Source organism: Brachycentrus maculatus, unplaced genomic scaffold (genome assembly GCF_059751285.1).
Source record: "Brachycentrus maculatus isolate JH-2025_06_01 unplaced genomic scaffold, ASM5975128v1 h1tg000032l, whole genome shotgun sequence".
NCBI classification, from domain to species: Eukaryota; Metazoa; Arthropoda; class Insecta; order Trichoptera; family Brachycentridae; genus Brachycentrus; species Brachycentrus maculatus.
In genome coordinates this window covers 75,340-92,951 of record NW_028280786.1, presented here as the reverse complement: position 1 = coordinate 92,951, position 17,612 = coordinate 75,340, and the positions used below count along the sequence as shown (strand labels likewise).

The following is a 17,612-nucleotide window of genomic DNA, read 5'->3' as shown; positions in this document are numbered from 1 at the left end:
CACTTACTTAATAGAACAATTTTTTTTACATATCTCGATATTTGTTTAAATACATATATTTAATTTCATTAAGTGATTCGGCAGTCACTTTGTGGTAAAATCTATCCATTTTTAATTAATGTTTTACTTATTAAATACCAATATTTCTTAAAATCTACTGTGACACGTGTTTCGATGCATTCCACATCATTTTTAGTGTTTGAAAATTTCAACACGTATCTCGATCCATCCAGCATCATTTTGCGTCAAAACACGTGTCACAGTAGATTTTATGAAATAGTGGTAATTACTAAGTAAAACTTCTATTAAAAATACATATATTTAAACACAGAAAAATAATTTGAGACTTTATAAAAAATATTGAAAATTTTGACTGTTTATTGAAAATCTTGTTGCGGCTTCATTTATCTCAGGAGTATAAAATAAAAAAGCGAACATCGTTGCTTCACAACATTTGCGACTGGACCGAGTGAGAGGAGAAGAGGAGTTGTTTTGGACGGCGCAGGACCGCGGGCCTTTGCCATAGTGATCGCTAACATTGGAAGGACCTAACAAGGTACACAAAGAAGAAGTGTTAAATAGATTCAAATGATCTACATTATTGTTTTCAGGACGGTGAAGTAAAGTGCGATCGCAAGCGGTGCACAAGGTCCATATGCAACAGTCAACTGAGCCAGGCTCGGCGCAGGGGGCCGTCGCACAAGAGCGCCCCCAAGGCGCCCCCGGACGAGTGTTGCCAGCAGCACTGCCGCCGCAACCGCCGCCACCAGCGCCACCACAAGCCCGCCAGGACGTGAACTCGCACGCGCCGCCCACGTGGCAACACTGAACTGTGTACGTGTCCCGAGTGTGCCGTGACGATGCTAGATGTCGGGAGGAGAAATCAGATATCGGAAAATCGTCCTTGCAGAGTGCGCAGAGACTATTTATTCAATTTCTGCCACTACCATTAATTTTAATAGTACCTTTCGGTAAATATTTTAAAGTAATATGAAACATTTAAAAAAAATCACTTTCATTAACACATTTCGGATGGGTATTAAAAAAAAACATTCGTTGTAGAGTGCGCAGAAACTATCAGTTTAATTTCTGCCACCACCATTAGTTTTAGTACCTTTCGGTAAACATTTCATTGTAATATGACATGAGACATTTTTTCATCAACATAATTCGGGCGGGTATTTTCAATTCAATTTATTCAATAATTAATATATACATTACAAACTAACATTTGAGGTGTATACATTTAAAACATAAATTAAAAAGTAAGCAAGAAGACTCTTGATAAAGATGTAGATGAATCCCGGTTCGGAATACTCATTCAGACACATTGAACAGATCAATATTCATTGTGATATTGTTCAACATAGTGGTAGCTCTTCCTACAGGCATAACCATCGGCAGGTTGGTCCTGAATTTTTTATGTCTGTGGACCGCTGGCGATGGGATTTGACAATTGTGTACATATTGTTAAGACCTTAGAGATTGGTATATAATATTCATAAAAAAAAAGTATTGGATAATTTCTTCTTTTCTCCCTTTGAAATGAGGACAGCCCAGAAAAGAATACCCTTCCCGTCCTTAAGCATCAATCGACCGATTTGGTAGAAATACATTTCCCGTCCGAAGTGTGTTAATTGATTCGACAGTCGCTTTGTGGTAATATCTATTCATTTCTATAATTTATGTTTTACTCAGTAAATACTACTGTTTCTTAAAATCTATTGTGATACATGTTTGGACGCAAAATGAAGCTGGATGGATCGAAATACGTGTTGCAATAGATTGTGTGAAATTGTGGTATTTACCATGTAAAATTTTAACCAACAATAAGAAAAATACATTAAAATCTTATAGAATTTGGGCAGCTTATTTCAAGTCATAAAAACAATATTTTAACTGCTAGAATATCTGTGCTACATGTTTTAATAAATAACGTAGTTCTTGTTTGTTAATTGATGCAAGCGCTTAAATATATCAGGATTAATATCATTTTCTGTCTTCCAGTAAAACATATCTAACAGTGATATTGAATCATTTTAAATTTTGAGTTATAACAGTAGCATATGTGAATTATTTTACAAAGAGAAATATGTTTTATGAGGGCGTTTATTTATATACATTTAACATGTTTGTAAATCGATATTTGTATAGATGTATTTAAATATAGAGCTTTGATATGCGATTTGATTCACCAGTTTTGCGAATATAGTTATTTTATCATTTAACAAAATAAGTCATTAACATTAAATCGCATTTGTAATTATAGTTTTTACACCTCAAAGGTAAAATAACAGAGATTATTGTATAGAATACATAACATAAGATAAACATTTTGATGTACGTGTAATGTATTCATGTTTTGCTCGTTTAATTTATGTTTCTATTTTATTGTATTATATTTGTATTTTTAATTTCTAATTTGGATTATGAATTGCATTTAACATTTATTTAATTTTTTTTTGGGAACAGTAAATGACTACTTATGATTATTTTTGTAAAGAACACCGAATGCCAGGGGATTTAAAATATTTATTTATCAATACATAAAAATATTAAAATTTAAAAAAAATATTTAATAATTTTTTTTTTATTTCTCTAGCTAAAAAAGTCACTTAAACTACACTTTTTTCAAATTTATTTATTTTATATTTTTAAAACTGAAACAAGTGTCTACTGCAATCCAGCTCTGGCAATCAGTGGCGACGCATGTTTTTTTAAATAACCAAAAAAATATTAAGTACTAAAAATAATTTTACAAATTTGAACGCAGCAAACAATTACATCTTTTGTTATTATAATTATTATTATTTATACATTTTTAGTTAAAATAAGATAAAACAGTATTTTAAGATATTTATGTTGTGGATGTTTGTGGGTGGTAAGGTATTCTGTATATTATGTAAGTCTGCCAGTATCAAATGGAAGTGATTGAAAAATACTAGAAAAATATCAAAAACAGGCAAAGATGAGATACCTTTCTTTCTCTATGGTCTTAATTAAGTATATAGTGCATAAAACACCATTCATTTATACAGGAGACACAAAATTAGTCACTCTTTCAAAAGGTGTTATAATTTTTGCAAATGGCGTCCTACTTCAATAATATTTGACATTTGTGAAATTGACAGCTGCAGTATACAAACATATTTAGGTTGGCGCAAAATTAATCATCCAATTTTGTTTTTAAATAACACTTTTACTCAATAAAAAAATATATTTTGAGTCATGGAAATCTTTATTTGGATCTTTATAATTTTTTCTGTTGAGTAGAAAAGATGATATCTGTCGACTGGCTGCCGTCAGTGTTGATAAACACATTTATACCTGTTTTGTCAATGTGTTTGTATACTGCAGCTGTCTAGTTCACAAATCGCTCACTCCTTTCAACAATGTCATATTTGAAAAAATGGTCTATTTTCAATTGTTCATGTTTTCAGAATGCCCAGAAAATGTACTATATCCCAGCAAAAGCGGCATATTTTTAACCTAATATTTACCCGCTACAGGGCAGAAACTGTTGTTTTTGCATTTCGAAGAAAAGGTTTTGTTTAATTATTTTTTTAAATAAACTAAATATTTTTCAAATTGATAAAAAATATTTAGGTTTTTCCTTAAAAGATCTGTTGCACAGTAAAAGTTCAATAAGTGGCTTGATTTTTAGTACATTTTATTATATTTTTAAACTTTAAAAACAATCTCCTGAAAAATCAAGTATTTTGATATTTGACATTGTTGAAAGGAGTGAACGATGTGCTAAATATGATTGACGTATGACGCCATTTGCCAAAATTATAATATTTTCCAATAGGGTGATTAAATTTGTGCCACCCTTATGATGATAAGATCAGTCTTTAAATTAAATGAATTTGATTTTAAAATTGAATGTTTGCACCTAGCATTCTGGCAGTATTATATGTATACAGTATACAACCCAATATAGTCAATGAGTAGAAAGAGATATTTGAAGGGCTATGGGTGATAAGTCAAAATCAACTTATAGAATTCTTCTCCTCAAACTTTTGGATAAGTTAAATCTGAGAATACCTTAAGTGTGGTTTTGAAGTATCATCATATTTGTAGTGATCGTGTCAAGTGTGATCTTATTAACTATATTTAAATAAGTATTACTTTACGCCTAGCCTAAGCGTCGAGTAAGATGATTTTATAAATCGCCTAGTTGTAGGAATACTTGTAGTAATAACAAATCTATATGTAAAAATATTTAATTTTAACATTTTTTTAAAGTTATGGCAGAGAATAATGATTTGTATGTCTTTTTTATGTACTTTTTTCATGTATACCACCAATGATTTTAAAAGTAATGTTTATTTAAAGAAAATATTTTTGACGCTTTACTCTTTGCTGTAATAAACTTTTGACCACAGTCGTGAATGTGATTATAGAGAAATTCAAATGGAAAATGGGAAAACAATTTTATCTTTCCTCGCAGCGATCAATTTACACAGTATGTAGTGCTACTTTCTGTATGAAGACACACTAAACATATCAGGGCTTAACTTTATAGTATGGATAAATTTAACATCTCTTCTGGACAAAAGTTTTAAAAATATCCCATGATTTTGGGATTTTGAAATTGATTTTTGTAATGTATTGTTAAGAAGTTATTGAATATTCGTAACTCTTTTCAACCAAATATGAGTAAAAGTTAAATAAATACAAAACATAGTTACCTCACTATATTTTCACTGTAATTTTAGCCCAGATGTACTACATATATAATAATAAAACAAAAGGAAAGGTGATCAGCCCTCCGCTTCAGGTACCAGTCCAGGGTTATGTTGAATAAATATGACAGTGAAAAAATCACTTATATTTATTTTACCCCCCTTGGGAATCGAACCCGAGACCTCCAGAACGGTAGCCGAGCGTGCTGACCATTACACTACGGAGGCGGACCTATATAGTTCCAGACTACAATTGTAGTATACCTTTGTAGCATTGTAATCATACGTAGGCCACATTTTAATCATCGTATTTTTCATCGCTGCTTGTAACATTGATTGTTACTTTTAAAATGATTTTTTAATCGATAATAATTGATTTAATTGATGGGAGTCATGCTTTGTATCTCCATAAATTTAAAATTCAAAATTGTTATTTGAACACAATTGTATCATTTTTGAATCGTAAGTGGATGCTGATTTTCAGACCCCCTTCTTAAAATATCATACATAACATTTTTCTTAAATATTGGAGATATTTTATTGAATATTTGAATACATTGTCTTCCATACATATTTTTCCTTCAGTACAATTTAAGACATTAACACCTATCTAAGAGTAATATTACATTTAATGTTTTGGAGTGCCAAAAAAGTTGACAATGAAGAAATGCTTATATAATATAAATATAAAGATACCAGTTATGTATATTTAATAAATATTTCGTAATTATCATTAATTTTGTCAAATAACATTGTTTAAAATGAAATATCAACAATACATACATTATTGCATTATTTAACAAAAAAATGCAATAATGATACAAATTAATTGGTTTAAACAAGTGTTGGGTAAATTTTCAGTTATTCTCAAAGTGTTTTGGATTGGGAGGGAAATTAAAAGAATTTAAAAGGAAATGGAAATCTATGGAGTTGCGTGGAATAACTGTTAATATATTTGACGGAGAAAAAGGCTGATTAACTAAGATAGTGTTGCATTAAATAAATATATTATTAAAAAATGGTTTTCATTTATTAAATCAATATTGTACCGTATATTTAAACACTAATTTGTTATGGCCAAAGGTTGGTAGAACTTCCTTATACATACTTTCCTGTCATACCAATGGCCAAAGCTTTTTTGATATTGATACTCATTCAATTTGCAATTGTCACACAATATTATTACAACTTATATGTGTAGTATGTTGATTATCTTATATTACTACTACTACTACTACTACCATCACGCTGTTTTGCTTGAACGCCACATTTTTCTGTCCTTTTAGTCATATATGCCCTCCGATTATGTAGACTTTTGACACCGCCAGATTTTAGGTTCTGATTGATCTGATCGTTCCAAGTCTTTTTCGGTCGTCCTCATTCTGTTTTCCCTCTCACAATCGCCACATATATTTTCTTAGTCATTCTCTCGTTATCCATTCGCTCCACATGTCCATACCACCATAAAGAAGTCTTCCTAATCTTAACTCTTTTCAATTATTCCTCGTTCAGCCTTACATTCCTTTCTTATATCTTCATTTTTAATTCTGTCATACAATGATTTTCCACACATTCGTCTGAGGGAGCGCATTTCAACAGCATTCACTCTGCTTTCATCCTTCCTTTGCTCAGCGAGACGATATGGGGTGTATGTAATGAAGGCTATTTTAACGGGAATAATTCAGAAAAGATCTAAAAAAAAATGATGTCACCAGGGATTTGCAAAGTAACAAAAAAAAAGATTTTATCTTCTTCTTCCTGGCTTCTTCCTAACTTTTATTCGACTTTAAAGTTTTTATCCACTGATGGCCTTCAGACGTGGAACCAGAGTGGCCCAGCTAACGAGGGCTGTATCCACTGTCATTGGTCAAGTGATGGCCAATTATCGGAATAAACTAATGAGCTTAAATACCCATTAGAGATGGTGTGTGCGACTAGTACCTGAATATGTCGAGTTGCTGACATCCACCATTTGTAAGCCGCCCCTAAGATGTCGCTCACTCTTTTCAACAATGTCAAAAATCAAAAAACTTGATTTCTCAGGAGATCGTTTTTAAAGTTTAAAAATATAATTAAATGCATTGAAAATAAATATCAAGCCACTTATTGAACTTTTACTGTGCAACAGATCTTTTTAGGTAAAACCAGAATGTTTTTTCTCCATTTGAAAAATATTAAGTATATTTAAAAAAATAATTAAATAATACCTTTTCTTCAAAATGCAAAAACAACACTTTCTGCCCTGTAGGGGGTAAATATTAAGTTAAAAATATGCCGCTTTTGCGGGGATATAGTACATTTTCTGGGCGTTCCGAAAACATGCACAACTGAAAATTGTTGATTTTTGATATATGACGTTGTTGAAAGGAGTGAGCGATGTGGGTCAGATGCTCAGAGCTTCTCACTGTGGCCGTCCTTTTGGTATTTCCTGAAAGATTGGTTACGATCAACTTCACCCTCAAGGTTTCACTGTCAGTCACCGCTTGGAGATATAAGAAGCACGGTGGGAGAAGCTGTAACTAGGACCAATGTTTCGCGATTTAACCACCGGACTGAGTAAATAATATAAATTAAAATTTCGGTAAAGAAAACAGGTTGGAGGGTTCCATGATTGAAGAACAAAATAGTGGTATCGAAGCTATATCTAAGAGAATCCATGAGTTATAAAAATCTCACGAGGCGGAGTGGTATTCTGGTGTATATTCTACTAAGCCCTGAATATTTTAAAATACAACAGCATAAATTTGCTACATTCATGAATGTTCTGATTTACACGGATTGACATCTATTATTCAATGTTGAAAACACGAGCAAAGATCACAACCATTATTTTTGAGACTAAAAATATTTTAATTACATTTTAATTTAAATCAGCAGATGGCGCTAACTACATTTCAGGATTTAAAAAAAATATATATTGGAATTTTATTATTTGATAGAGGTTAACCGAAAAATGGAAAACTGCTTTAGTATTTTTAAACTAACGTTTAACTCGATTCTGAAAATTTAGAGAAAGTATAAAAAGTATAAAAAAGGGTTTTAAGTAAGTAGATTCATATTATTTTTTGACATCTCATCAAAGATGAAGAAGAATATGGAGCATTTACGGGGCTGACTTCCATATTCCAGACATCCATATTCTTCTTCATCTTTGATGAGGTATTTAGACACACTACAAATGTTGGAAAGTACTTTCAGATTGTTTTTCGTTTTTGATACTTAAAATCCATCCATGGTGGGTGGCGATGGGTTTTAATCATAACTTTTTAAGTAGGTAGTCCAATAGAAAAAAATAGCAGGACATCAAATCCTGAAATATGATGTCCCTTGCACAATATAACATAGGGTTTTGTGATACATTCTTGTAAAAAAAAAGATAAGCATTTTTTTCAATACATTAAATGTTCTCTCATTTCTAGTACCAAAGTTATATTATGCATATAAAATGTTAATGCTCTCCTTCCATAAACTGTGAATTTCATTGTTTTAATATCCATTACAAGGCCTATTACCAGAATTTATTACTACGTACCCTTAATAATATACAGCTTACAATCAATTTGCCGATCATTCCGCCCTGCCTTCGGTAGTCAAATATACCCTTACCGCCTCCATCGGGGTACTGTATTTAATATATAATAATTACGTACATACCATGTAATATTATATTATATTTGTGCTGACAGTCAAAATGTCTGAAGCTCAAAATTGAAAAAGCAACAAAACAAATTAAAAAGTAAATCACAAATAAAAAATTGCACTTGGACAAACATATCACTAACTCCTTTCAACAACGTCATAAGTATATCAAAAAACTTGATTTTTCAGGAGATCGTTTTTAAAGTTTAAGAGTACCTATAATAAAATATATTGAAAATTAATATCAAGCCACTTATTGAACATTTTACTGTGCAGCAGATATTTTTAGATAAAACCTGAATTTTTTTCTCTATTTGAAAAATATTTAGTGTATTTAAATAAAAAAATTAAACAATACCTTTTCTTCAAAATGCAAAAACTACACTTTCTGCCCTGTAGCGGGTAAATATTAAGTTAAAAATATGCCGCTTTTTCTGGCGTACATAGTACATTTTCTGCGCATTCCGAAAACACGCACAACTGAAAATTAGCAATTTTTTAAATATGACGTTGTTGAAAGGAGTGAGCGATATATACATTTTACAATTAGATTGTATTTTATCTTGGATTGTATTATATGATTTATGTAATTCTATGCTTCACTTCCAAAAGTAAAGCATGGAGATGTCAAAAGAAGGAAGAGAGTAGACGGAATGCAGTCAAAATGAGATCTCTCTGATGAATGTGTGATAAATGTTTGAATGGTGATATATGGATTTATATATTATTTTAATTCCTTACCGTAAGGTACCGTATTGCAAAATAACTCTTTTCTTAATATTTTTTGACATCTCATCAAAGATAAAGAAGAATATGGAAGTCTGGGCATTTACGGGGCTCGTAAATGCCCAGACTATCGTCATAGACTGGTTTGAGTGATCACTTGACTGACGTGTTACATTCACCAATTCTATCCATTATTGACACTACTCGAATTTTTTGAAGTTCTAAATATATGAACCAATTTTGAAACGTTGAATCACTAGAACTTCGTAAATGCCCAGACTTCCATATTCTTCTTCTTCTTTGATAAGATGTCAAAAAACAATACGAAAAATAACTCGTAAAAAAAGTATTTGGACACACTAAAAATGTTGTAACTCTTTTCTATTAAAAACCATATAATTTTTCATTGCAAAAACGATATTTTATGTAAAAAGTCATTTACGTAAAATGTTACCTGGATTTAGAGAAAATAAATTTTCGACTTAACGAATACTTGAGTTTAAGTAAGGACTTAGTTATTTAATATTCGATATGTAGTTCGCCCATATGTAGTTTGCATCCAAGAGACACTCCACGGTTTTTTTAAAGCAAATAGGTTTAACCTTTTTTAGTTACTCGTTTTCAGCACGGACGTGTGTTACGAATTGCCAAAAAAGTAGACCTTAACACGCGAAACTAATTTTCTTTTGTCAATTGTGCGACAGCCGTGGAGGCGGGAAGTTTGGCCAACTTTTTGCATAAATGATTTTCCTCTTTTTTCCCCGTTCGTGTTCTTCATTATGTGTTTGTTCTGTAACTTCATCCATATGTAAGAGCACAGGACTGCGAATGTCGACATTACGTTCCCACGGGGTTTTGAGAAGCAGCCGTGGAAATGTACAAATGAATTATTCCGAAAACGTAATAATTTTATTAAATGCTTCACATTTTCTTCACCAGAATGATATGTATTGATTAATTATCTTGAGAAATAAAAAGACTTTATGTTTTCATGCACTCACATTTTTGTTGACCAACTAGATTCGGCAACAACGTGTTGCCCTCTTCAGGGTTTAATTTATGACTAAACATATATATATATATATATATATATATATATATATATATATATATATATATATATATATATATATATATATATATATATATATATATATATATATATATATATATATATATATATATATATATATATATATATATATATATATATATATATATATATATATATATATATATATATATATATATATATATATATATATATATATATATATATATATATATAAAAGAAACAGTGTACAAGTTGTTGGGTTTCATAAGGATAGGGGGGGGGATAATGGTGATTTAAGTTTTAAGTGGTGGGGTAAGAGCAAGGAAGGAAGGAAGTGAGTGGAAGTCAAAACACAAAGTCTTTTTATCTCTCAAAATAATTTATCAATATGATCCACAAAGTTAATGCTTTCAATATTCAAAAACATAATATGTATTGAAACCAAAATGACGAACGTAAAAAAATAGCATGCCGCTTTCTCGCAGGGGTAGGCAGAGAGAATAGAACGCAACACTTATATCTCTGTGCAAACAATCTTCGCCTCTTCCATATTCATGGATCGCTTCATACATACCCGATTATTTCGATTCCTGACCTGATCACACTTCAAGTGTTTGAATTACTTGATCATGCCAATTTCTCCCCCGTCCTCTTCCTGTTTCTATTATCCACCATATTCGCCTCATAAATTTATTGTATTGTTTTTTTAACTCTTCACTTTACAACTTTTCTTTTTAAACCCATATATTTATTATGAAGAAAAACTTATTTTTTCAATATAAAACGGTATTTTAAGTAAAAATTACACAACGTCAAATGTTACCTCGGTTTAAAGAAAATCAAGTTAGCATTTATCGTATATTAGGTTATTCTCAATATTATTAATATTTAAAGCATTTACTTTGTGGTTAGTCATTTTTACTTATTTATTTTTTTACAAAAATGTTAATAAAATTAGTATATAACCACTCATCGAGATTTTTATGTCTAGCGATTTCGAGACGTACCCGTCTCTTCGTCAGGACAATCACTAACACAGCATGCAAACAATACTCCTTTCACCACCATAGCACCATTTACACACTCAAAACTACACAAAATGTCTAACACATGCGATTTTTGGTCGACCCCAAGACCAACATGCACTATAGTTTTCAATACAGACATGCGTTACGAGCCGAGGTTAAACGTCAAATAGAATGGTATATTAGGTCTTTATTTGCCAATTAGAACGCTTGTAAAAAAATGGTTATAATATATTAACTTCCTGAAAAAAAACATATACTTATGAGTTTATATAGCTCTACCATACGTAGAAAAAAATTTAATCGGCTCCAAAATACGGTTTTATGATCGGCAGTCCTATATTACAGTTGTATTTGGTAGAGAAACATATTTAATAGGGATATTCTCTTATATGGTAATAATGCTGACTACTCTACGGAGGCTAATTAATATGTAAGGACACATTACCATTAGTACCGCAATCAAACGTTGCTAGTAAGTTTGTGTTGCGTGCTAATATTGTTATAATTATGTAAAGATAATAATTTAGTATGAAATCGTGGTAGAGCCACCTGTTGTCTCGATTTGTGTTATTAATCTACCCTTAAAATGACAAATCGCTCACTCCTTTCAACAACGTCATATATAAAAAAAACTCGATTTTTTCAGGAGATCGTTTTTAAAGTTTAAGAATACAATGAAATGCATTAAAAATAAATCAATTCACTTATCAAGCCACTTATTGAACTTTTTACTATGAAACTGATCTTTTTAGGTAAAAACTGAAGGTTTTTGCTCCATTTAAAAATTATAAAATATATATTAATTTCTATATACTAATGGTATATTAAAAAAAAGAATTAAACAATAACTTTTCTACAAAATGCATAAACAACACTTTCTGCCCTGTAAATAATAAAGTTAAAAATATACTGCTTTTGCTGGGATATAGAACATTTTCTGGGCATTCCGAAAATATGCACAACTGAAAATTGACGATTTTTGAAATACGACGTTGTTGAAAGGAGTGAGCGAATTATAAAGCCAACATTAGCAGGTATATGTACGAGTACATTGGATAATGTTATCATCTTTATAAATAAGTCGATATAATAAAATCAAACTTGATATCTTTTTATAGATACATTATTTTTGGCATCTCAAGATAGACGAAGAAGAATATGGAGGTCTGTGCATATATATATACAGGGCTTGCGACCGACATAGGCTTGGTTAAGTAATCACTTTACACATGTGTAACATTCACCAAATCTACCCATGATTGACAACCACAATACTCAAGTTTTTGATACTTCTAGATATATTAATCAAACTCGTAACACATTATGCGCTAGTTCACAATAGTCCTCTATGGTAGGACGAGGAAAGCTTTTATTAAGCAGAGACTCTTTCATTCGTATATGAGGTCCGAATCCTGGATTCACATACTTGAGCAACCATAAATTTAAATTTAATTTGAGTAGTTAATTTATTAACATAGGTATTTATAAAGTTATGATTTATTATATATATAAGTCAGCCTCCGTGGTGTAATGGTTAACGTGTTTAGCTACCGCGCTGGAGGTCCCGGGTTCAATTTAGGACGATTTAAGGGGGGTTATTTTTTATAGTGATTTTACAGTCTAATATTTATTTAATACTACCCTGGATTGGTCCCTGAAGCGGAGGACTGATCACCTTGCCTTCATGTAAGTAAAGATCAAGACAATACTGCGTCAATACCATGCAGTGCCCTATGCACCATTGGGTGCGGATAAGAGTTAGAAGAAGAAGATGTTTATTTAATACGATGGATCATAAGTTACGATGGATACAAAATTCCTGGCATTACGTCATCACGTTCCGGACTGGGATCGGAAGCCACCCCTCGATTTCCCCACCAGTAATGAATTCAATTACTCAGTCAACATCCGGTGGCATTGCGCGCCACTTCCGATTGCAGTTCCGTGTCTTTGGTTCTCAGCATCCGAGTTGTGTAAGGTTGAAAATCAAAATAAATCGGCTTCAGTGTAACTGGTAATATCTTCCAAAGCGCGCTGTTCTCTGAGCTTTTTCGAGAAGCTTATCCCGAGCTTTGCCTATTATCAATTACTTAATATTTATAAATTTTGACATCTCGATAAAGACGAATATGAATTTTTAAGTCTGGGTATTTACAGGGCTTATGACCGGTCATAGGCTGGTTCAGTGATCACACGTATATCATTCACTATCCTACCAAAATTATTGAGGTTTTGATACAATATTGCATTCGTTTACGTTCGTGTTATTATACAGGCATTTAACTATGAAGTAGATACCGTAGAACGAGGCTACTTGAACTTTGATGTGTTGCTTGAGCCCAGTAAAAAAAAATCTGTATTTGGTCTACAATAATAAACGTATCGACATGATTCATTGTCACGATACTTATTGTCACGATACTTCGATCGATACCACGATCTAAATATTTTTTGTACCGGGCTCAAGCGACACATCAAAGTTCAAGTAGCCCCGTTCTACGGTGCATACATTTTCATATAAATCACGAATTTTGTATGAGATATGTATATTACACCCACACAAACAATATAATTAGATTTTAAAACCACTTACATTTGCAGCGGTTTTATGAGATGTACTATAACGACATCATTGACATTTGTTATATTACCTTCAGGTCTAGACATTGAATGACTTCATCATCCCCGGGGGCATATAAACCTACCCTCTCTATCTGTTTTCCGAAGGAAATAGAAATAAAATCACCCCTCGTCATCCCAGCACCGAGATTTGCCCTAGGAGGTTTGCAATTCGAAATATGTTCAGAGACAAAGAACACACACATTTATATATATATATATATATATATATATATATATATATATATATATATATATATATATATATATATATATATATATATATATATATATATATATATATATATATATATATATATATATATATATATATATATATATATATATATATATATATATATATATATATATATATATATATATATATATATATAAACATATCGCTCACTCCTTTCAAGAACGTCATAAATCAAAAATCGTCAATTTTCAGTTGTGCATGTTTTCGGAATGCCCAGAAAATGTACTATATCCCAGCAAAAGCGGCATAATTTTAACTTGATATTTACCCGCTACAGGGCAGAAAGTGTTGTTTTTGCATTTTGAAGAAAAGGTATTGTTTAATTAATTTTTTAAATATATTAAATGTTTTTCGAATTGTGAAATAACCTTCAGGTTTTACCTAAAAAGATGTGTTGCATAGTAAAAAGTTCAATAAGTGGCTTGATATTTATTTTTAATACAATGTGTTATATTTTTAAACTTTAAAAACGTTCTCCTGAAAATTCACGTTTTTTGATTTATGACGTTCTTGAAAGGAGTGAGCGATATGTATATAGATATATATGTTTATATATATTTTTTTGTCCGCCTCCGTAGTGTAATGGTCAGCACGCTCGGCTACCGTTCTGGAGGTCCCGGGTTCGATTCCCAAGGGGGGTAAAATAAATATAAGTGATTTTTTCGCTGTAATATTTATTCAATATTACCATGGACTGGTACCTGAAGCGGAGGGCTGATCACCTTTCCTTCATGTGTAAACGATCAAGATAACACTGCGTTTATATGACACAGTGCCCTTTGCACCATTGGGGTGCGGATAAGGGTTTTATTATTATTATTATTATATATATATATATATATATATATATATATATATATATATATATATATATATATATATATATATATATATATATATATATATATATATATATATATATATATATATATATATATATATATATATATACGTAGATAAAGAAGAATATGGAAACCTGGGCATTTACAGGGCTTACAACCGTCATAAATTTGGTTAAGTGATAATTTTCCACACGTGTAACATTTAACAATTCAACCAATGATTGACAACCACACTACTCAAATTCTTGGAACTTCTTTTTATATATATGGTTCAATTTCGAAACATGGTGTTTGAATCACTAGAATTTCACTAGAGACATCTATTGGTGAGATTAAAGAAGAAAAAACTATTTCGTTGTTATTTTATTATATAAAATGCAGTTTCACTAAGAAATGTCAGTATAAAACTAAATAGAGTTTGTTATGTAATTATTTAGATTTTTCACATGTTTAAAGTGATATTATAACGTTAAAAGTGCCACTTACAGCGAGAACTAAAAACAATAGCGAGCCCTGCAAAGTTGTTGGGGTTTCGGAGCCAGCTTCCGATATCACTTGGCCTGCCTCCAGCGCAATATTCGTTCGTGTTATGTAGTAAAGTCTGTTTGTTTTAATGTCGGCCGATTATATGGGTCAGTGAAGGGTTAAAGACCGCACCGTACTAAACACTAATGCTGTATAGATGTTACTTCCATACGTAACGAAAGTAAAGTACCTACCGGATGTTGACTGAAAAAACATGAAACTATGAAAGGTAATATGAAAATCGAGATGAGGAGTATTTAATTGCATTTTTGACATCTCAACAAAGATCAAAAAGAATATGGAAATCTGGGCATATTAAATTCCTAGACTTCCATATTCTTCTTCTTCTTTGAGGGCTGTAAGGCTTCTTCATCTTTAAGGGCACCTTTAAGAGCCCTGTTAGGGTTAACGACCGCCATAGGCTTGGTTAAGTGATCACTTTACTCACTTGAAACATTTACCAATTCTACCACACTACTCAATTTTTGGAACTCAAATATATACTGATCAAACTCGTGACGTGTGATTTTTTTTATATATTTTTTTATTATTTTAAATTCGTTTGCATTATACAAACATGACATAAATTAAAATACAAAAAAATATGATTAAAATATAAATACAAAAAAAAAGACCCACAAAGGCATGGCCTGTGTGTGGGTTAATAATATAATTTAGGTCATAGTTAAGGACACTGGCAAGAATACAGTAGATATTATAAGAAGAGCTAGAATAAAAGTGTTAATATAAAATACAAAAATACTAAATACTTGAGGATCAGAAAACAAAAATTAAATTATAATTAAATTAAAAACATAAAAACATAAAAAAGATGAATTTCTGAATTTTTCAAAAATGGAAACACCGCTGAGATAAGTGTGCCGGGGAGGTAACAATTTTGAAGGGGATCCAGACATATAACTTCTAAATAAAGTACATGTCCATCTATGTATTAATTGAACAGCCCTTACTGTTCCTAAATGAATGATTTTCTCAAATCAATTTTTAAAGAATAAAAATTAACTTATAAACACCTTAATTTTTGTATCGCCTGTATACAAACATAGAACGTGTAAAGCAAATGAAAATCTATTTCCTCGGAGCTTTGCTCCGCTAGCGCCAAGTGGATTACAGTTTAAATATTTTTCTCTGATAACAATATTGCACTTTGTGAGATTAAAATACTTAAAAAGTAACACTCTCCTTATCATTCATCGTTCACATTGTATAATACCACTTTTATCAAAGTGGTATTATACAAAGTGAACGATGAATGATAAGGAGAGTGTTATATTACCATACAACAAAGTTAACAATGCTTTTAATAAACAAACTGTATTCAAAAAGTGGTTATTCGTAAAGTATCTAATTCATTAAAATAATTATTAGTTGTTTTCTTTTAAATCTGGTCACACAATTTATTTCGATAAGTACATTCATTTATACAACTATTGTAGACATTTTTTAGGTGTATTAAAATCCTTGTTGACAACCACACGATTCAAATTCTTGGAAGTTCCAAATGTATATGGTTCAATTTTGAAACAAAGTTCTTACTTCAAAGTACATCACTAGAATTTCACTAGAGACATCTATGGTGTAAAAACATGAAAAATAACTCCTTTAATTGGATTTAATTCAGATTTGCGAACAAGTATTTGGACACACTCAAAATGGTGCAAGATTAAAGTTAATAAATAAATAATTAATATTCGTTGGTCCAAAATCCTTTATCTTCTTTTTAACCATTTTTTCCTGAGAATCGAATCCGGCACCTCCAGCACAATTGACAAACATCGTTACCACTACACTAAGGAGGCGTACATAAACTTATATTAGGCCTTACTTAATATATACGTATCCCCCAAATCACCCGAAATGTCCCATAAAATAAAACCATTTAAATTCGGGTAGGAGGCGTCCAGGGCAGCAGAAAATGTAAAGAGGTTGGTAGTACTTTGCCAATCCAGATAACCGCGATTGGTCCCGAACGTACACTTACGTAAGGACTTGCCAAATAGGTACTGGGTACTGGCCTATTGCTTTATTTTAAACTTTACCCTGCAATATTAGGTCAAGCTCTATAGATAATCCCTTCCTACGTACAGAATTTCCAATCTCTTTTATTACCAGTATTTTCTTAGATTATATGGACACAAAGACTTTACGTTAGATATTAATTATCTAAGTTAGTTTGGATTTAAAATTTTGTTAAAATAATTTATTAAAAAA

The 17,612-nt window shown here is 31.2% G+C and overlaps 1 protein-coding gene across 2 annotated transcripts in view; it reads left to right on the top strand.

Annotated features, from left to right (window-relative positions):
• The window catches only part of sog (chordin short gastrulation), a 213,439-nt gene extending 210,867 nt beyond the window's left edge, over positions 1 to 2,572 (top strand). For both annotated transcript variants that reach the window (XM_088272792.1, XM_088272801.1), the window contains exon 15: positions 612 to 2,572. In XM_088272792.1, coding sequence (XP_088128918.1) covers positions 612 to 797 — 186 coding nt within the window. In that variant the 3' untranslated portion in view covers positions 798 to 2,572. The remainder of the gene's footprint in view (positions 1 to 611) is intronic.
• Positions 2,573 to 17,612: the final 15,040 nt, after the last annotated feature.